Source organism: Leptodactylus fuscus, chromosome 1 (genome assembly GCF_031893055.1).
Source record: "Leptodactylus fuscus isolate aLepFus1 chromosome 1, aLepFus1.hap2, whole genome shotgun sequence".
In the NCBI taxonomy this organism is placed as follows: domain Eukaryota; kingdom Metazoa; phylum Chordata; class Amphibia; order Anura; family Leptodactylidae; genus Leptodactylus; species Leptodactylus fuscus.
The window spans coordinates 87,895,167-87,913,409 of record NC_134265.1 but is presented as its reverse complement, the minus strand read 5'-3'; the positions used below and the strand labels follow the sequence as shown (position 1 = coordinate 87,913,409).

Below are 18,243 nucleotides of genomic sequence, written 5' to 3'. Positions count from 1 at the left end.
GAGACAAGCTACCCCTGTTCTTGAGATGGGAATACCCAGTTAAGAGTATATCTGTTATACTCACCTAATTCAATGCAAGTGATACCAAGAGACCAAATATCAACTTTGCCTTCATACTGCCCCTCGTCCATTGCTAAAATAACTTCTGGGGCCATCCTGAAAATACACACACAGCACTGAGCACCAATGAAATATGTCATACAAAGTAAATTCTACATTTTTTTTCCCCTCCATGGACTGACGTAAAACAAATAGCTCAGCAGTGCATTAGTAGTCAGCAGCTAAGGACTGAAGAAGATAAAAAAAAAATAGTTTTTTTTCCCAAAGCACTACTGCAGTGTTTCACTAAGGGCGGTCTCAAAAACTTTTTTTTTTTTTTCAGAAAATCACCTAATTTTTTGCAACAGTTTTGAGGTTTTTATGTTGTGGAAAAGTTGCTTTTTGCTGCAGATTTTGCAGCTTCATTTGAAGAAAAAACAGGAGTGGCATGAACAGAAGATATACGTTCACATGCAGATTTTTGGTCAGGAAACTGACTCAAATTCTTCCTCCAAAAAAACACCTCACCATACAGTCCTATGGTGAGGCATTTTTAGGAGGAGGAATTTGAGTCAGTTTCCTGACCAAAAAAAAAACTCAGTGTGAACACAGCCTAAGTCCATTCTTTATATTTTCTATTCCATTTGTAACTCGTGGATTAGGCTCAAAAACCTCAGCTTTTTTTTGCAACATAAGGCTTGAGGGTAAGGCCCCACATTGCGGAAAAGCAGCTTTTTTTATGCAGATTTTGTTGCATTTTTTTGGGCCAAAGCCAAGAGTGGATTGAGCAGAAGGTAGAAGTATAAGAACTTCCTATGTATTTCCCATTCCTTTTGTAGCCATTCTTGGCTCTTGCTCAAAAAACCGCAACAAAATCTGTAAAAAAAAAAAAAAGCTGCGTTTCCGCAATGTGGGGCCTCAGCCTTAAAGTGGAAACTTTTTCCTACCGTTACAGATATCTAATAATATATATCCTTTTTAAAATATGCATCCTCAAAAATATATAGAAAATGCTAGTTAAATAGTGAACAAATTAATGATTGCAATGCCAGTTTTACTAGCAAGACCTACTAAAATGCTGCCAATCCATCCCCCACCTCTGTCTAGAGCAGGGGTCAGCAACCTTTTAAGTCTGGGGTACCAATTTGGAAGAAAAAAAAAATCTGAAAAGATTGAAGTACTCAGTGCGCCATGCAATAATTATCAGGGTGTCACCTTCCCAAATTGGTGATTACCACCGGGGGGCCTCAACATTGTAGAAGGATTTAGAAGGACGATCGCATGTCTTTATGCAATGTTATCTGTGTCCTTAGAATGCTTTTTGTCTTTTGGTAAACATTATTTGATAGAGGTGCCTCAAGGATTTTTTTTTTCCCAGATGGAAAAGGTTGAGAAACTCTGTCCTTCATGAAAGTCATATAATGTAAATCATAACTGCAACCAGTTAGTCGACTGAACTTACATTTCACTGTGTTCATTTAGCAAAATGATTCATATTCTAAGTGTAATGGGGTTAAGTGTAATCTGCAGTAAGCCTGCTTTGTGGGGGCAGAGGGTGCCCATCACACATCATAGTCTTTGTTGAAGAAATCCAAATAAATTTTTACAGTCTTATTGAAATGAATGAGGAGAAATTAGGCTGCCATATTATACTTTGCACAGGTAATTGCTGTCCTTTGACTAGACTACTGGCCTGGACACCTAGACATTGTGCCTCATGTTCCCACCATCTCCCAGTGCATCTTTCCATTCAACTGCATTTACATGGTCGGTTACAGAGAGATTGCCACTGGCAGAGAGTTCTGTGCTAGGTAGATATGCCTTGGGTGCTAACTCTGGCACCAGTTCCGGGGGTTGCTGACCCCTGGTCTCGAGTATCACTGTGATATGGTCACACTGCCCATTACTCTAACATACTTACATATCAATAGAGGTCCTACCCCTCTATATACTCTTTTGTACCAGTAGGGATATTCTCAAATGTGTACTGCAAATTCCAAATGAGCTAAGAATGTTTTAGATGCCACAACATTGTGCCAGATCCAGTGTGATTGAACAGCACAGAGGGCACATGAATGCCATCTACTGTAGGTGTCACCAATGCTTCAGCTGCCCCATTCACTGGGACCAGAGAGCACGGTCTGCAAAACAGACAGGAATAGTACCTGTCCAGAATATTTCTCATGGCCGCATACGCTGGACTTTAAAAATACGGTTGTGTGCATGAGGTCATAGAAATAAATGGATTAGCTAACTGTGAAAAACACAGCTAGCACAAAGATTGTGTACACAGTCGTGTGCATGAGGCCTTATAAAGGTGACCATCATTTTGGCCAAACAAATACCACAACTTGCTCATGCAGAATAGAACTAAAATAGTGATGGCAATGAGGTCCCCAAAAAGAAACAGCCACATTCCACCCCACCTCCCCATAAGTGTGAAAAACCACAGAGCATGCATACTTTATGACATGAGAACTGTATATATCTTACCAATATGGGGTTCCCACGAAGGAGTTGGCAGGTGATGCTATAGATGCAGAACCGAAGTCCGCTAATTTTACTTGACCAGGCTCAGTAAGCAAGATATTTCCAGCTTTAATATCCCTTGAAAATATATATCAAACATAGATCACACTAGATTTATGACCATATATACTATGCGGCTATCATACTATACGTTACTGACTAAAGCAGACATCATGAATATCTAGTTCTATATGCATAGGATTTTGCTTACTCAGATCTTCACAGACACCAAGTAATATTATCAATGTAGTTTGCAATTGGTAATGGGTAACTATATTATAAGGAACAGAATCATTATTGTTCAGTTTAATACTTTTCATTGTTCATCAAGCTGTCATAGTATTAGTATATAAAAACTAAACAAGCTAAGCAAAGTATCTCTTGTAATTGGAGCAAGCTATCCTATCATAATGTAGCATATGCCCCAGACACTAAAAGAATATTTCCACTAGAGGGGGTTGTAGTCATGTCTATTTCCAATACTTCTCTAATTTGACTATTTTCAGCAGTACTGATAAAACATTTCGTCAGTGCCTTGCATCCACGTATGATCACTGTAAATGGTGGACAGCAGTATAAATCTAGAAAACTGAGATTTTTCAATTCCACACATAAAAATGAATGTCACTGCACAGGTACTATGTCAAAGGTTATTTAGTCATCTCTATTTATACAGAATGGTATGAAGAATACCACATTCCTAAACATCAGGCCAAACTGAGTTTACCATCAAACTTCCTTACACATGAAACAGAAAATACAGTTTTATGCAGAACATCTTTCTATATTCGGTGACCACTTATGATATTAAGTATCTACCTTATACAGACCGCAAAGAATACATAATACTATTTAGCATTATGCCTTGTAGTAAGCAAGATACAATTAACAGGAAGCCACTAATATGCATTCAGAAATGAGAACAAGGCCTAAAAAGGCTTAAGAGACATACTGATAGGGAATGTAGACTGGGAGCCCTATAAAGGACAGTGGATGACAATGTCTGTAATGCGCTGCGGAATATGATGGCGCTTTACATCTGGGACACTTACATCGACAGTTAATGACAGAGGCCCAAGAGATGAGTGTCCCAACTCTGGGATCCATGCCCATCTCAAGAATTAAGTGTCCCAAGTTAGTTTTTTTTTTTTTTCTTTTAAGACTGCTGTGAATGGAAAGATGGCTTTCTTCATTCACTTCTTTGGAAGAAGCAGACAGATGAGAAACTGAATTAGACAACCTTTAATCTTCAGATAGGAATAACTAATTTTATATTAGAAAGCTGTTTACACTAGAATATAGCAGCAATTCATTAAAAAAAAAAAAAAAAAAAAGTCTTCAAAGGGATCTGGAATGAATCTGGACAGATCCTATTAGGATCTCCAGAATGGAAAATTTCCCAAGTAAAAAAAAAAAAAAGTCACTAAATAAAATAATGCTGACACAAATATACCTTTATACCAATGCCTGTCAGGTTGTAGTGTATTTTACATCGAGAACAGCACAGTAGACTGCTCTATTTAAAAAAAAAAAAAAAAAAAAAAAAAAAAAAAAACAGTCTATCAAAGACCCAAACAATGGGGGGGATGGACCGCTGAAACAGCAGTAACAAGTAGAGCCTGGGAGACCTCTGACTATAATGGAGTCCGCAAGACAACTGGGTTTTGAATGGAAAGCAATGGAGGAAAAAGTCCTCACTGCAGGATGTTTTCCTCTGCTGACTTTTGTTAGACATTGCAGTGGCGTCTGTGAATGTAGCTTAGTAGGTGAAACAAAGTTAAAGGAATATTATTTGTGGCTTGTGATTAGGAATGAATGACATGGCAAACGAAAACACTTACCAGTGCTAGACATTTACATTCACCTGAAAACCCTGAAAAATATTACTTACCTGTGAATCATATTGCGTGAATGCAGGTAGTCCAGCCCCTGCAAGGCACCATGAGTAATGGCAGCTATCTCCACTTCCTGAAGTGGCTTCTTGTGAACTATAGAAAGAAAAAAAAAATCCATTTCAGTTTAAAGGGTTACATTTCCATCCTCTAATATGGAATTCCCTTCAGAGTAAATCTATTCATCTTGCATTTCAATTAGTTAGTCCATTGAGAACAACAACTGCAAAATGCAAAAAAAAAAAGCAAAAAAAAAAATGTTTGAACAGCAACTTTTTAAAATTTAGAGTATAAATTGAAGAAATATCTCCAAACATATTAAAGATGCAACAACTTTATGTGTATTTGTTGTAACAGACGATAATGCTACCTCCAGCAAAACTTACGTAGATAAGTTTTGCTTGAGGTAGCATTCTCGTCTTGTCTCATCTGTGGAAGCAGGTAAGAGAGCTGGATGTGTCCACTTCACTACAGAAGATAGGCTAAGCTTCCTGGAACCAAAAACTTTTAAGTATTATTCTGCTTTAGCTTAATTTGCAGCCTGAGTGAAGGGTAAGGCCTGGTTCACATCTGCGTTCAGGGAGTCCACTTGGGGACCCCCAGAACGGAAACCTATCCACATAAAAAAAAAAAAAAATTACCTAAGGAAACCTGTGGACCCCATAGCACTTTTCCACACAAAATATGTGGAGAGAAAAGTGCTGCTTGCAGGACTTCTCTCTGCATATTTCATGCATATAGGGGAACAGAACGGCCAGAACGCAGATGTGAATCAGGCCTGAATGAGTTATTGAATGAGCAGAGTTGAGTCGACCCGCTGACACGTGCTGGAAGGCCCATACGTGACAGCTACTTCAACAGGTAGGTGTTGGGGCCATAGCAGGAGTTACCAGGTAAGAACGGTCTTTTATACCATACTGCTCTCTCACACTAGCATATTATATTAGGAAACTTAAGGTTTTGTACATTTGCTTTGCAATCCCAGCATTTCTAACAAATTCAACAAATATTTAGCTTAAAAAAAAAAAAAAAAAAAAGCTCCAAAGGTGACAAACTGGTTAGATGTTAAACCATGGATGGGATTACACAGGAAATGCAATACTATGTTCTAGGGATTGTTTGGTTTCTGGTGGTTGATGCTATCTGCATCAGATAGCTCTGATTTTCAACTTGGCAATCATTTGCAACTTTCTTGGATTATGGGCACTTGCATGCATATTCTTCCCTAGAATGACAAAGTCAGTAAGACATATATAAAATATAAAGTGGGTCAAAAACACAAACTAAATTAATTGGCTCTGTATGGAAATAGTTAAAGTTGCTCAAGCAGCTGTGGTAGCTGTAATATAAAACCTATAATTTATGTGCTACATGTTACAATAGTAAAATTAGATGCTTGAGAAGTCCAGTGCTGTTACACAGCTTTTTGGCTTATGTCGCAGATTATGTTACTGGTAAATCACAAAGTATTTGAGAGAATAAAGCAAACAATTATATATATATATATATATATATATATATATATATATATATATATATAATATACACACACACATACGTAACATAACATAAAGCATTATCTGTTTAGATAATAATACATTTTAATAATAGGTCTCATTCCCCTTACCCTCGAGTAAATCTGATGCAGATCCCAGGCAATATTCCATTACCAGCTGGAAGGAGGGAGGGAAAGAAGCAAGGAAGGAAGAAATAAAGAAAGAAAGCAATGAATGCATTAACATCTGCAGGTGTAACATGGCACAAAGTTGACCAATATAACAACCAAGTAACAAGGCTAGTAGATTTATATTAAAAAAAAAAAAAAAAAGTAGGTAGTTCAATCATAGCCCAGCAATGGGGGGGGGGGGAAGGAATGCTACAGTTACTTCTTGATGCTTAATACACAACAGAATGCATTGGTGAGTCTGAGACTCATCTCTAGTATTCTAGAATATATAGGACTGTAGTAATTTCAATTATTGCAAACAGTAAGGAAATCTCACAGTGAGACATCTTCTCTATCTATGAAAACACAGCCTGGCAATTCTTGGGCATATTCAATGACCAGGTTGTATATATGTACTATTGCTTCCTCTGGAAAGTACAGGTGCACAGCAGCAAATGTGGCAGAGATGTATCTATTATCCTTTACATTTTGTGGTCGGGGATCATTCATTAACATGTATGGGACCATGAAGAAGAGGGATGGCACACGCATGGCATCAATGTGCCATATATTTCATTTTTCATAGACTTCCTTTCACATCACTTACCCATGCGGTATGTTCTTTCAAGTAGCACCCCTTGTACTCTATTGTGTTTGGGTGTTTCAGCTGCTGTAAAAACCTAACCTCCTTGAGTATGTCCTGCCATTTCTGCGAGACAGAAGAAGTAATGTCAAATTACCAAAATCACCAACGGCACTCATGCAGTTTGCATTTTAGCCATCCCATAAAGTCTTCTATGGACAATTCCAGCCAAAAACATTGCAACCATAGAGGTCTTACCTCATTCATTTGCTTTCCACTGTAGGACATCTTCTTAACAGCCACCACTTCACTCGTTGTGGAATTTGTAGCCTAAGTAAAACAAGAGATTAATCTTTATAGTCACTTCCACATAGCTGTCTTTTAGGACAGGTATTTAGAAGAACGCTTGCAAATATTTTTCCTAGGCTGATAGACAGTATAGGTCATTATTGAAGAAAACCAAAAGGCTCTTGAAATATTATATATATATATTTATTTTATTTAACCCCATATCACTCAATTGTACAGTTACATTAAACTTACCATGCAGTTTAAGAGGTTGACAGGGCAAAACAAATATTTTTAAAATACACTGGGGGGGGGGGGGGGGAGGAGGTTATTTTAAAAACAAAAACACCTCATCCCCAGTGCTCCGGTGTCCTCCAGCACAGTCCAGTCCTTCAGCTTTGCTTTCTTCTCAAAGTGAAACTGCTTGATGGCAGACCAGATCCGTCCACTGAAGTCAAGAAGTCACAGGTGGTTACGTCGCATGCCCTTCGCTGAGGCTGCTGACTGACCTCAGTACATGTACGACAGGGACTTCCACTGAAGACAACGTTAGACTGGCAGGACCAGACCGTGCTGTGAAGCACTGGAGCATCAGGGAAAGGACAGTATGATTTATTTTTTTTCCAGCTTCCCTGAATTTTTTCTTTTTGCCTGGGCAACCCCTTTAAGGCTCAGAACTGTAATTGTGCAGCCAGCTACTTCCATGGGCTGTAATGAGTGTACATTCATTTTGTAGCGGTCTGATATCAGGACCCCTACATCCTTCTGTTCTGAAGTCCTTCCAATCCAATACTCAGAGGATAACGCCACCTACTGGATCCCTGGTATCAGGCAGCACCTGATTTTACCCACTCCATTCTAGCATCTATCATTTTCTTACAGGCTTTGTTTTTCCGACACTTACAAGTATGGTAAAAATGACAAGTTACCATATCAGTACCATCATAAATTATACCAAAATTGTATTGTTCTTTGAGTTTTAATACTATAAAAACAATTAAAAACTTTTTAATAATAGGAACATTTCTTTTCATCATCATAATGTGACACCCATAACTTAATTTAGGTTTCTACGTATAGACCTATGCAAAGTGTGGAACAAGATGTAACTGATATAATATTGTATTGATAAAATATTATATATATATATATATTTTATTATAAGTTTTAAAAACAAACAAACAAAAAAAAAAGAACAACAACTTTCTTTAATTGCCATTTTACACCCATATACTCTACGGCAGTATATTGTAGAATTCCTTCCCTTCTATTATATGCTGCCTATGGCGGCATGTAGTAGAGGTTCAGTAGTGACAAGCCTGAGAGCATTCAATAGGCTCCCAGCTGTCATGCAGACTGATCACTGCCTCAAGATGACACTCAGGAGTGTAGGGACACAATCTGTGGCAATTTGGCAATGCCCATAAACTGTTGCCTTTAGATGCTTTCTCCATATGCCTCTTCTGCCAAAATGGCACAGATTTACATCAGTTTGCAAGAAAGGGTTAAAGTAGTTATATGCTCTGGTTAGTCATAAGTCTTGTCCATTTAGAACTATATAAAGTATCAATGTACACAGAATGGACCTTTATTAAATGGCTTCATTTAGCTATTCCATAACTTCCTGGAATGTCAGTCCTATTTAAGTAAATGACAGAAGAGAGACCACACCATAACCAATGGAAAATACATTAACTGCTACTTATGGAAAGTCTTACAAAGTAAACTGCTCCAAAGCTGCCATGTCCAATCTCATGTAGATCGACAAATATAGACTCTGGATCATCTTTGCAAAAGAGGTCCGCTATGTCTGGATCCTTCAACAGTCCCTTCTTCATCTTGGATGGGATCGGAATGTCACTCATCCCTTCAGCTCCTGATCTGGATTATGCAACATGGAATGTTGAAGGTTGGTACCTAAAATTGAAATCATCACCGTATGATTAGAACAGGAGTAAAATATATATCCATCCATAGTCTTCAAATGTAGAGCCCCGAAAACCAAAACATGAGCAGTTGTAACATGATCCAACATCAGCAATGGGAGGAGAGGCAGGAAGCCCCATTAAATTTTAGATGGTTCGACGATGTTACTGCAATTGAGGAGTTTGGGTGATACACATCAAATGTGCATGGCCTGTTTTAGGACAATCTAGCACTGTCTAGACAAGCGAGCACTGTCTCTCCTCCCTCTGCCTGTGCTGTACACACAGGAGAGAGACAGTGCTCGATGAGACTTCCGGTGCTCGCTGGAGACTAATTAACATATAAACAACAACAGGATTATTCAAAAACTACTGAGGCGATTTACATACAAAAGGTAGGAGTGGAATAGCCTTTCTAAAGGCTATGCAAGAATGTGCTTTGTTTAAAAAAGGACTTTTCCCAATGATAGGGCCCCTTTAAGAATAGGGCAACAAAGAGTCAGCATGCATAGTAGTATGTAAGTTTATTCAGAGCAGTGAATGACTTGAAACTTTTTATTTCCCCACATAACCCTTTTTCAGTGTCATAACTCCAAAATGACAAGCACGAATATAAAATAGATCCATACCTGGAATATGTGTGGCACAAAGCATTATTAGGTTTTCAAAAGAAACATAACAAAATTTCTTCTATTCTCCAAACAGTGATGACATGCACATCTGTAAGAAGAACAAAAATTAATGCTGTAGTATTTTATAAAAAGCCCCCAAAATAAATGTGCATAGGTGTCTATCTAGGATAACAATACTGCATGTACACCATGACAAAACAAACTCCACCATTTACTGGCTAATTACCCAAACAGCAAGTACACAACATAGTAAGTTGTAGAAAAAAAAAATACACTACATGGACAGAAAGGTATATGGACTGTCCTTTTATTTTGTGGGTTTTGCCATTTCTGTCACAACCACTGTTCACATGTGCATTTACCCCATTAACCAATAAATGCACAGAAGCTAAATGCAAGATATTAAAACGGCAATCCAATCCCAAAGAAGTTTCCACTGTGTGAACGGGCCCTAAAGGAGATTATTATATTACAAAATATATTGTGACCACCTAATTAGGACAGCAGATATGTGGCGATACAGCTAAACACTGTACTTCTGTCATCACACAAAAATTATACTACATTGGCTGGGTCTTACAGGGACTGTCTCTTCGGGTGTCTCCGGCTCGCTTTGTCTGGTTTGCAGATTTGTATTTAATGTCTGTTTCAGACCTTGTTGTAATATCAAAAGTCCCGATTCTTTAGTCCAAAACAAAAGTAGAGTTTGTTTTCACTCAAAAATATAGATCAGCAACAAAAGGAAACAATACAAAAATAAATCCTTGCCCGGCTAGGCTCTAACTAAACATAAGAATAGGTTATGCTAGGTTCACACCTACCTGCGTTCAGGGTCTCCGTTCTATGGTTTCCGTCTTCTGCATGCCAAAAGACGGAAACCATAGACCGGGTCCGGCCGTGAGCGTTTTAGGCTCTCCGCCGCGAAACCGTTTTTTTTTAATCTGGACACAGAGTACTGCATGTCCGACTGTGTCCAGATTATAAAACCTGGTTTCGTGGCGGAGAGCATAAAACGCTCACCGCCGCTTACGGCCGGACAGCTTTCTCACCCATTCAAATGTATGGGTGAGAAAGACTCCTGCAGGTTTCCGTCTCCTGCCTCTGTTTTAGGCAGGAAACGGAAACCTGAAGTACGGAGTGCCGGCGCAGATGTGAACGAGCCCATACCTCACCTAGACTAACAAAAATCCAAAAGCCAGTAGAATCATTCAGGACACAGCTCCAAAAATATGACCTCTCTGTCAGCTCTCCAGCCAAACTCTATCTCTCCTTGATGAGGAGACTCCCTGCAGCTGAGTCGCTGTCGGAACATCCCCAGTGTGGACTGGAGGGAGGTGGAATGACAGATCCCACTACCAATCCTACCTGCCATTCCTAAAAATCTAGGCCAATACGAAAAAATCTAGGCAGACGAAAATTGTCTGCCGAGAACAAACATTCCTGGAGTTTTCTCATCTCACCCACCTGAGTAGTCTGGGCGAGATGTACACCCCCTCCATTACCTGACCAGCCTTACAATACTATATATATATATATATATATATATATATATATATATATATATATATATATATATATATATATATATATATATACATATATACATACACACACACACACACACACTCACCGGCCACTTTATTAGGTACACCTGTCCAACTGCTCGTTAACACTTAATTTCTAATCAGCCAAACACATGGCGGCAACTCAGTGCATTTAGGCATGTAGACATGGTCAAGACAATCTCCTGCAGTTCAAACCGAGCATCAGTATGGGGAAGAAAGGTGATTTGAGTGCCTTTGAACGTGGCATGGTTGTTGGTGCCAGAAGGGCTGGTCTGAGTATTTCAGAAACTGCTGATCTACTGGGATTTTCACGCACAACCATCTCTAGGGTTTACAGAGAATGGTCCGAAAAAGAAAAAAACATCCAGTGAGCGGCAGTTCTGTGGGCGGAAATGCGTTGTTGATGCCAGAGGTCAGAGGAGAATGGCCAGACTGGTTCGAGCTGATAGAAAGGCAACAGTGACTCAAATAGCCACCCGTTACAACCAAGGTAGCCAGAAGAGCATCTCTGAACGCACAGTACGTCGAACTTTGAGGCAGATGGGCTACAGCAGCAGAAGACCACACCGGGTGCCACTCCTTTCAGCTAAGAACAGGAAACTGAGGCTACAATTTGCACAAGCTCATCGAAATTGGACAATTGAAGATTGGAAAAACGTTGCCTGGTCTGATGAATCTCGATTTCTGCTGCGACATTCGGATGGTAGGGTCAGAATTTGGCGTCAACAACATGAAAGCATGGATCCATCCTGCCTTGTATCAACGGTTTAGGCTGGTGGTGGTGGTGTCATGGTGTGGGGAATATTTTCTTGGCACTCTTTGGGCCCCTTGGTACCAATTGAGCATCGTTGCAACACCAAAGCCTACCTGAGTATTGTTGCTGACCATGTCCATCCCTTTATGACCACAATGTACCCAACATCTGATGGTTACTTTCAGCAGGATAATGCGCCATGTCATAAAGCTGGAATCATCTCGGACTGGTTTCTTGAACATGACAATGAGTTCACTGTACTCCAATGGCCTCCACAGTCACCAGATCTCAATCCAATAGAGCATCTTTGGGATGTGGTGGAACGGGAGATTCGCATCATGGATGTGCAGCCGACAAATCTGCGGCAACTGTGTGATGCCATCATGTCAATATGGACCAAAATCTCTGAGGAATGCTTCCAGCACCTTGTTGAATCTATGCCACGAAGAATTGAGGCAGTTCTGAAGGCAAAAGGGGGTCCAACCCGTTACTAGCATGGTGTACCTAATAAATTGGCCGGTGAGTGTATATATGTGTGTGTGTGTGTGTGTGTGTGTGTGTGTGTGTGTGTGTGTGTGTATACACACACACACACACACACACACACACACAGTGGGTGCCAAAAAAAAAAAAAGCACCACCAGTGGATTTTGTCAAATGTATGTGATGCATATAAATTGAGTCCCTGCAGTTGATATGTATACCTCCTACTACGAAATCGACTGAAAAATGTCACGTGACAATCTACAAAATTGCCAAATACATCCAGGAGAGAAGAGGATAGAAAAGGAAAAAGACAATCATTACATTGTGTGAAAGGGTGCCGTTTTTTGGGCTGCCACTGGGTCGTATGAATGATTCCCAGCTTAAAGCCTCATGCACACATTCGTAGTATATCATCCACAGTTACGAGCCTGCAATAGTGAGTTATATACAGGCACATACACACATCCGTAGTTTTTGTGGGTGTGTTTCTGGGCCATAGAAAAGAGATGCAAAAGCAAGGAGCAGGTCATACATCTGCTCATTCATACAAATGTATGGGTCAGTGAAAATCACAGCACATGGATTCTATTCAGTCTTCAGTGACCCGTACAGTGAACACTTGTGTTCATGGAGTCTAAAATGGCCAGATACCTATATAGGTCCTCCAACATATGGTTAATTAAAACTTTTCCTCAGCTATATCAGCTCATCACCAGGAGTTCGGGGGGGGGGGGGGGATCTAGAATGGCAGTGATAAATGGATTGCCGTGGGTCCAGAGTCATACATTTCTAGTCTTTAGCCAAATTGCCATGGTAAGAAATTGTGTTCCTGAAAAACCTCACTTATAATGGCAATGCAAAGGGATTTGCTCTGAAGAATCTATAGGTTCTCTTGTAGTACATAACTATAATTATGCCCGATAATTTTACATTTTATTCCCATACTGAAAGATCAGAATTTAAACCTAACATCAAGGTCTGCAAAACCTCCCAAGTCACTGTCAGTGACGGAGATAAGAATGTGGCACTTCAAGATCTGTAAGTCATGTAGACAGGAAATGTGATCATTCACATGAGGAAGAAGCGAAATATGTCACAGAAAACAAACCTTATACATGATGACAAGAATATTACACTGAGCTGCAATGCATGTATCAATTCTTAGCGCCTGAGATGGACTAGAGAGGAGCATGAGGTTCCTACCATCAGTTTGAGACGTCGCTGTCACCAGGAACGGGATCTGCTAGGCCGCCCCAAGTTTTTCTTAAGGGAGTTTTGCTTTGTATAATTAGCATAAAAGGGAAGGACTGTATCGGCTCCCTTATGAACAAGTCTAGGGGAGGTGACATGGGTGTGTGTGTGAGGTCTTTCTAAACTAGCAGCACATTCTGCTATAAATTCCCAGGTTATAGTATACTGAATGTCTGTATTATCAGGGTCATCACCAATACTTTTTAGACTGAGATTTATATATACACACACACACACACACACACACACACACACACACACAGATCTATTGCCACCATTTCTATAAATCTTAGCTAAAGTTCTACTATTACGCCTCAATTTAACTGAACAGGATCCTAACTAACAACATTATTGCTAGTTAATTTACCAAGCTGGCAGGAACACAGTCTTGCTGGGTATCAGACCCCTGCAGATCTGATATATATGGCCCATCCTAAAATAAATCAGTCCGAGGTCTGGGTGTTGGATCACAATCAAATCAGTTACACTGGAAAACACTCTGTGGATATCTTAAATGTCTTTAAGTGTTTCTTTATACCAATTTCAAATCTGAAAACAGTTTTACTCTATCAGGTCAAATTGTTAAGGTATTGTCGAATAAATGTTTTTATTTTGCTTAAATAGGACTACAAGCTTCTGACAGTATACAAAATTATATAATATACATTCTTTAGTTGGCAATTGCATTATAATTGGTGCAATATCTTATAAAAATGATTATGTTGCGGTTTTATACAGTATAAAACCTGAAGGAGTGGTTAATGTGGCAATTCGTTAAAAATATTGCGACCAGAGGATACGTAAATTCACCCGATCATTTTTGCTATGTGTGCGGCTTTGTAACAGACAAGTCACATCGGAAGACTTTCACGCTGCTACTAAAGAAAGCATACGAACTGTACTTTGATTCGAAGGTGGAATGTGGTAAGTTGTGGGCACCAAAGTTCATCTGTTTGACGTGTTCACGCAACTTTCATGGTTGGATCAGAAAGGCAAAGAAAAACAATCACATGGCATTCGGAGTTCCTATGATATGGTCGTAAGCAAAGCAATCACTCATTGTTATTTTTGTATGGCAAACATAATGAAGGATTAGGACGATAATCTTGTTTCCCTTAGTCCTAACAGCGGCACCATACGGGCCTTGTGCCGCTGGTGGGACGACAGGGAAGAGGAATTTCCTATAAAACTCGTTCATCTATTAAGAGGAAGTCCACAGCCAAGAAATTTAAACCATGAATATATTTAACGAATTGTTGCACATATTTTACAGATATTAGACCTCAAACTGAATTTTTGTTTATCATACAATTATGTATGTTATATATAATTTCAGTAGGTATAGCCACGTTCATGTTTAAAATTCACGTAGCAATAACTTTTAAAATACAAGTTTTTGTACAGAAATTACATCTCTTATCTTTTACCGTATATACTCTAGTATAATCCAAGTTTTTCAGCACAGTTTTTGTCCTGAAAAAGTGCTCCTCCTCTCTCGTCAATACTGCAATTGAAAATGTCACATGTCTGGTCCACAGTGAAAGACATTTGTGGGAGGCTGCTAGAGCAGCGATAGGTGAGTGGTGAGGCAGCGCTGCCTCCAGGACCACCCCAAGATTTTCCAGAGCATCTTCTCTGCCTTGGAAACATCTTAAGGCGGCCCTGGAGACAGCGCTGCCTCACCGACCACCTATCGGCAGCAGCGCTGTTCCAGCGGACTCCCAGAGATATAATTTAACTGGTCCGCAGTAAAAGACCACTCGAGTCAATATGTCCCGGCCCCCCTCCCCCCAGCTACAACATATGCCGGGTGACGTGGCCACGTTAGCTCAGGCCCGCACCCGGCGTGTAGATGACGTCTTACTGCGTCTCAGCACAGGTGGCGTCATCTCGCCCCCTACGCTGAGACGCAGGAGCAGCCGCGGGAAGACAAGCAGCCGCGGGAGATGAGCAGTGTCGGCAGCAGCGCGAGGTCAGTAAGTATGAGAACTTAATGTTTGTTTTCTAATAGGCCGCTACCTGCTGAATTATTCCCAGCAGGTATCAGCCTATTTACCAACCTCCCCAGGCCTGCTCACTGCCGACCCCCATGTCACCTTATACTATAGGCTGCGGAGGCCAGCAGTGAGTGGGCCCGAGCCCCAGCCGCGATCCCACTGCCGCTATTATACTCGGGGGTCTTTTCAGACCCCAGAGTATAATAATCGGAGCCCCAGGGGAGTTGAGAGAAAATAAACAGTTTTACTCACCTCTCTAGGATCTGATGTTAATCCTAGCCGGATTCAGGCCTATATGGTAATATACCAGATGTCACGTGGTCTGGGATATAACCATATAGGCCCAAAGCCTGTGGTAGTAGTAATAGCCTGTTACGGCTAGCACAGGTTTTGGGCCTGTATGGCAACAGGCTGCTACTGCTACCATAAGGCTTTGGGCCTGTATGATAATGCCCCAGAATGTCATGCATTTTCCCCCCTCAGCTTATACTCGAGTCAATAAATTTTCCCCGTTTTTTGTGGTAAAATTAGGGGGGGGGGGGGCTTATATTCGGGTCAACTTATACTCGAGTATATACGGTAATTAGTTGAAATATAAAATTTAAGATTGTGGATATTTCAATAATGGAGGGTGATAGAGAAAAACGGTTTGCATATTCGAGATCAGCATTTTAAAATTGACTAAGATCGATTATTGTATGCCCAGATAGCCGCAGAAAGTTTTTTGTTTTTTTTTCATAGCCAGGTGTATCCAATCATGAGAAAAGGTATTTAAGATGGCCAATTGCAAGTTGTTCTCCTATTTGAATCTCCTCTGAAGAGTGGAATCATGGGCTACTCAAAACAACTCTCAAATGATTTGAAAACAAAGATTGTTCAACATAGTTGTTCAGGGGAAGGATACAAAAAGTTGTCTCAGAGATTTAACCTGTCAGTTTCCACTGTGAGGAACATAGTAAGGAAATGGAAGACCACAGGGACAGTTCTTGTTAAGCCCAGAAGTGGCAGGCCAAGAAAAATATCAGAAAGGCAGAGAAGAAGAATGGTGAGAACAGTCAAGGACAATCCACAGACCACCTCCAAAGAGCTGCAGTATCATCTTGCTGCAGATAGTGTCACTGTTCATCGGTCAACAATACAGCGCACTTTGCACAAAGAGAAGCTGTATGGGAGAGTGATGAGAAAGAAGCAGTTTCTGCAAGCATGCCACAAACAGTCGCCTGAGGTATGCAAAAGCACATTTGGACAAGCCAGCTTCATTTTGGTAGAAGGTCCTGTGGACTGATGAAACAAAGATTGAGTTGTTTGGTCATACAAAAAGGCGTTATGCATGGCGTCCAAAATAAAACAGCATTCCAAGAAAAACACTTGCTACCCACTGTAAAATTTGGTGGAGGTTCCATCATGCTTTGGGGCTTTGTGACCAATGCCGGCACCGGGAATCTTGTTAAAGTTGAGGGTCGCATGGATTCCACTCAGTATCAGCAGATTCTTGAGAATAATGTTCAAGAATCAGTGACGAAGTTGAAGTTACGCCGGGGGATGGATATTTCAGCAAGACAATGATCCAAAACACCGCTCCAAATCGACTCAGGCATTCATGCAGAGGAACAATTACAATGTTCTGGAATGGCCATCCCAGTCCCCAGACCTGAATATCATTGGACATCTGTGGGATGATTTGAAGCGGGCTGTCCATGCTCGGCAACCATCAAACTTAACTGAACTTGAATTGTTTTGTAAAGAGCAATGGTCCAAAATCCCTTCATCCAGGATCTGATTAAAAGCTACAGGAAGAGACTAGAGGCTGTTATCTTTGCAAAAGGAGGATCTACTAAATATTAATGTCACTTTTCTGTTGAGGTGCTCATACTTTTGCACCGGTCAAATATTGCACATTTTCTGTTAGTACAATAAACCTCATTTCAATCCTGAAATATTACTGTGTCCATCAGTTATTAGATATATCAAACTAAAATGGCTGTTGCAAACACCAAAATATTTAGAACTAAAAATTATTAAGATCAATAGGGGTGCCTAAACTTTTTCATAGGACTGTATATATTATTATCTAATAGTAATAGTGTTGTTAATAATAATTAATAGATACTTGATAAGATTGAGATCTCTTTGTCACTTACACGAATTCCATGAACCAAGGTTTCCCAGCAGAATACCAAATTACAATGCCTGCACTGACATGTCCTCTTCCTAGAATACACCCTGGTGCCAACACCAGGTTAAGTGAAGAGCATGCACCCACATACAGCAAGCCATGAGATACTATGGGGAAATTTATATTATTTATGCCAGTTTTCTGGCGGTAAAAACATAAAATAAGTGTGATTTTTGGCAAAATCCGCAGGTGTTGTAAACATGACTTTTTTATGCCACAAAAAAAAAAAAAGTTGACATGGCATAGATGAGACTTTTAACATTATTTGCAAAAAGAAAAGTGGGGCAAAATAAAAGCTGCAATCTTGACCAGCACCTAGAATTGCCAAAATTCTTAAGAGTTGTGCGCTTCTGAAGTCAGTGTGGAATAAATGAAAACAGGTATATTAAACACAGGTTTTAATAGATTCCCACCATTCTGTGTTGTTACAGACACTTTTCACATATAGTACAATTTCATG

The 18,243-nt window shown here is 40.0% G+C and overlaps 1 protein-coding gene across 4 annotated transcripts in view; it reads right to left on the bottom strand.

Moving 5' to 3' along the window:
• TAOK3 (TAO kinase 3) overlaps positions 1-18,243 on the bottom strand; it is a 145,009-nt gene that overhangs the window by 88,224 nt on the left and 38,542 nt on the right. For 3 of the 4 annotated variants that reach the window (XM_075273338.1, XM_075273364.1, XM_075273346.1), the window contains 8 exons: positions 9,552-9,642; positions 8,716-8,914; positions 6,968-7,039; positions 6,734-6,835; positions 6,088-6,133; positions 4,460-4,556; positions 2,533-2,646; positions 65-156 (listed from right to left, as the gene is read on the bottom strand). In XM_075273338.1, the coding sequence (XP_075129439.1) occupies positions 65-156; positions 2,533-2,646; positions 4,460-4,556; positions 6,088-6,133; positions 6,734-6,835; positions 6,968-7,039; positions 8,716-8,862 (670 nt within the window). In that variant the 5' untranslated portion in view covers positions 8,863-8,914; positions 9,552-9,642. The remainder of the gene's footprint in view (positions 1-64; positions 157-2,532; positions 2,647-4,459; positions 4,557-6,087; positions 6,134-6,733; positions 6,836-6,967; positions 7,040-8,715; positions 8,915-9,551; positions 9,643-18,243) is intronic. The other variant, XM_075273354.1, reaches the window with a different exon arrangement.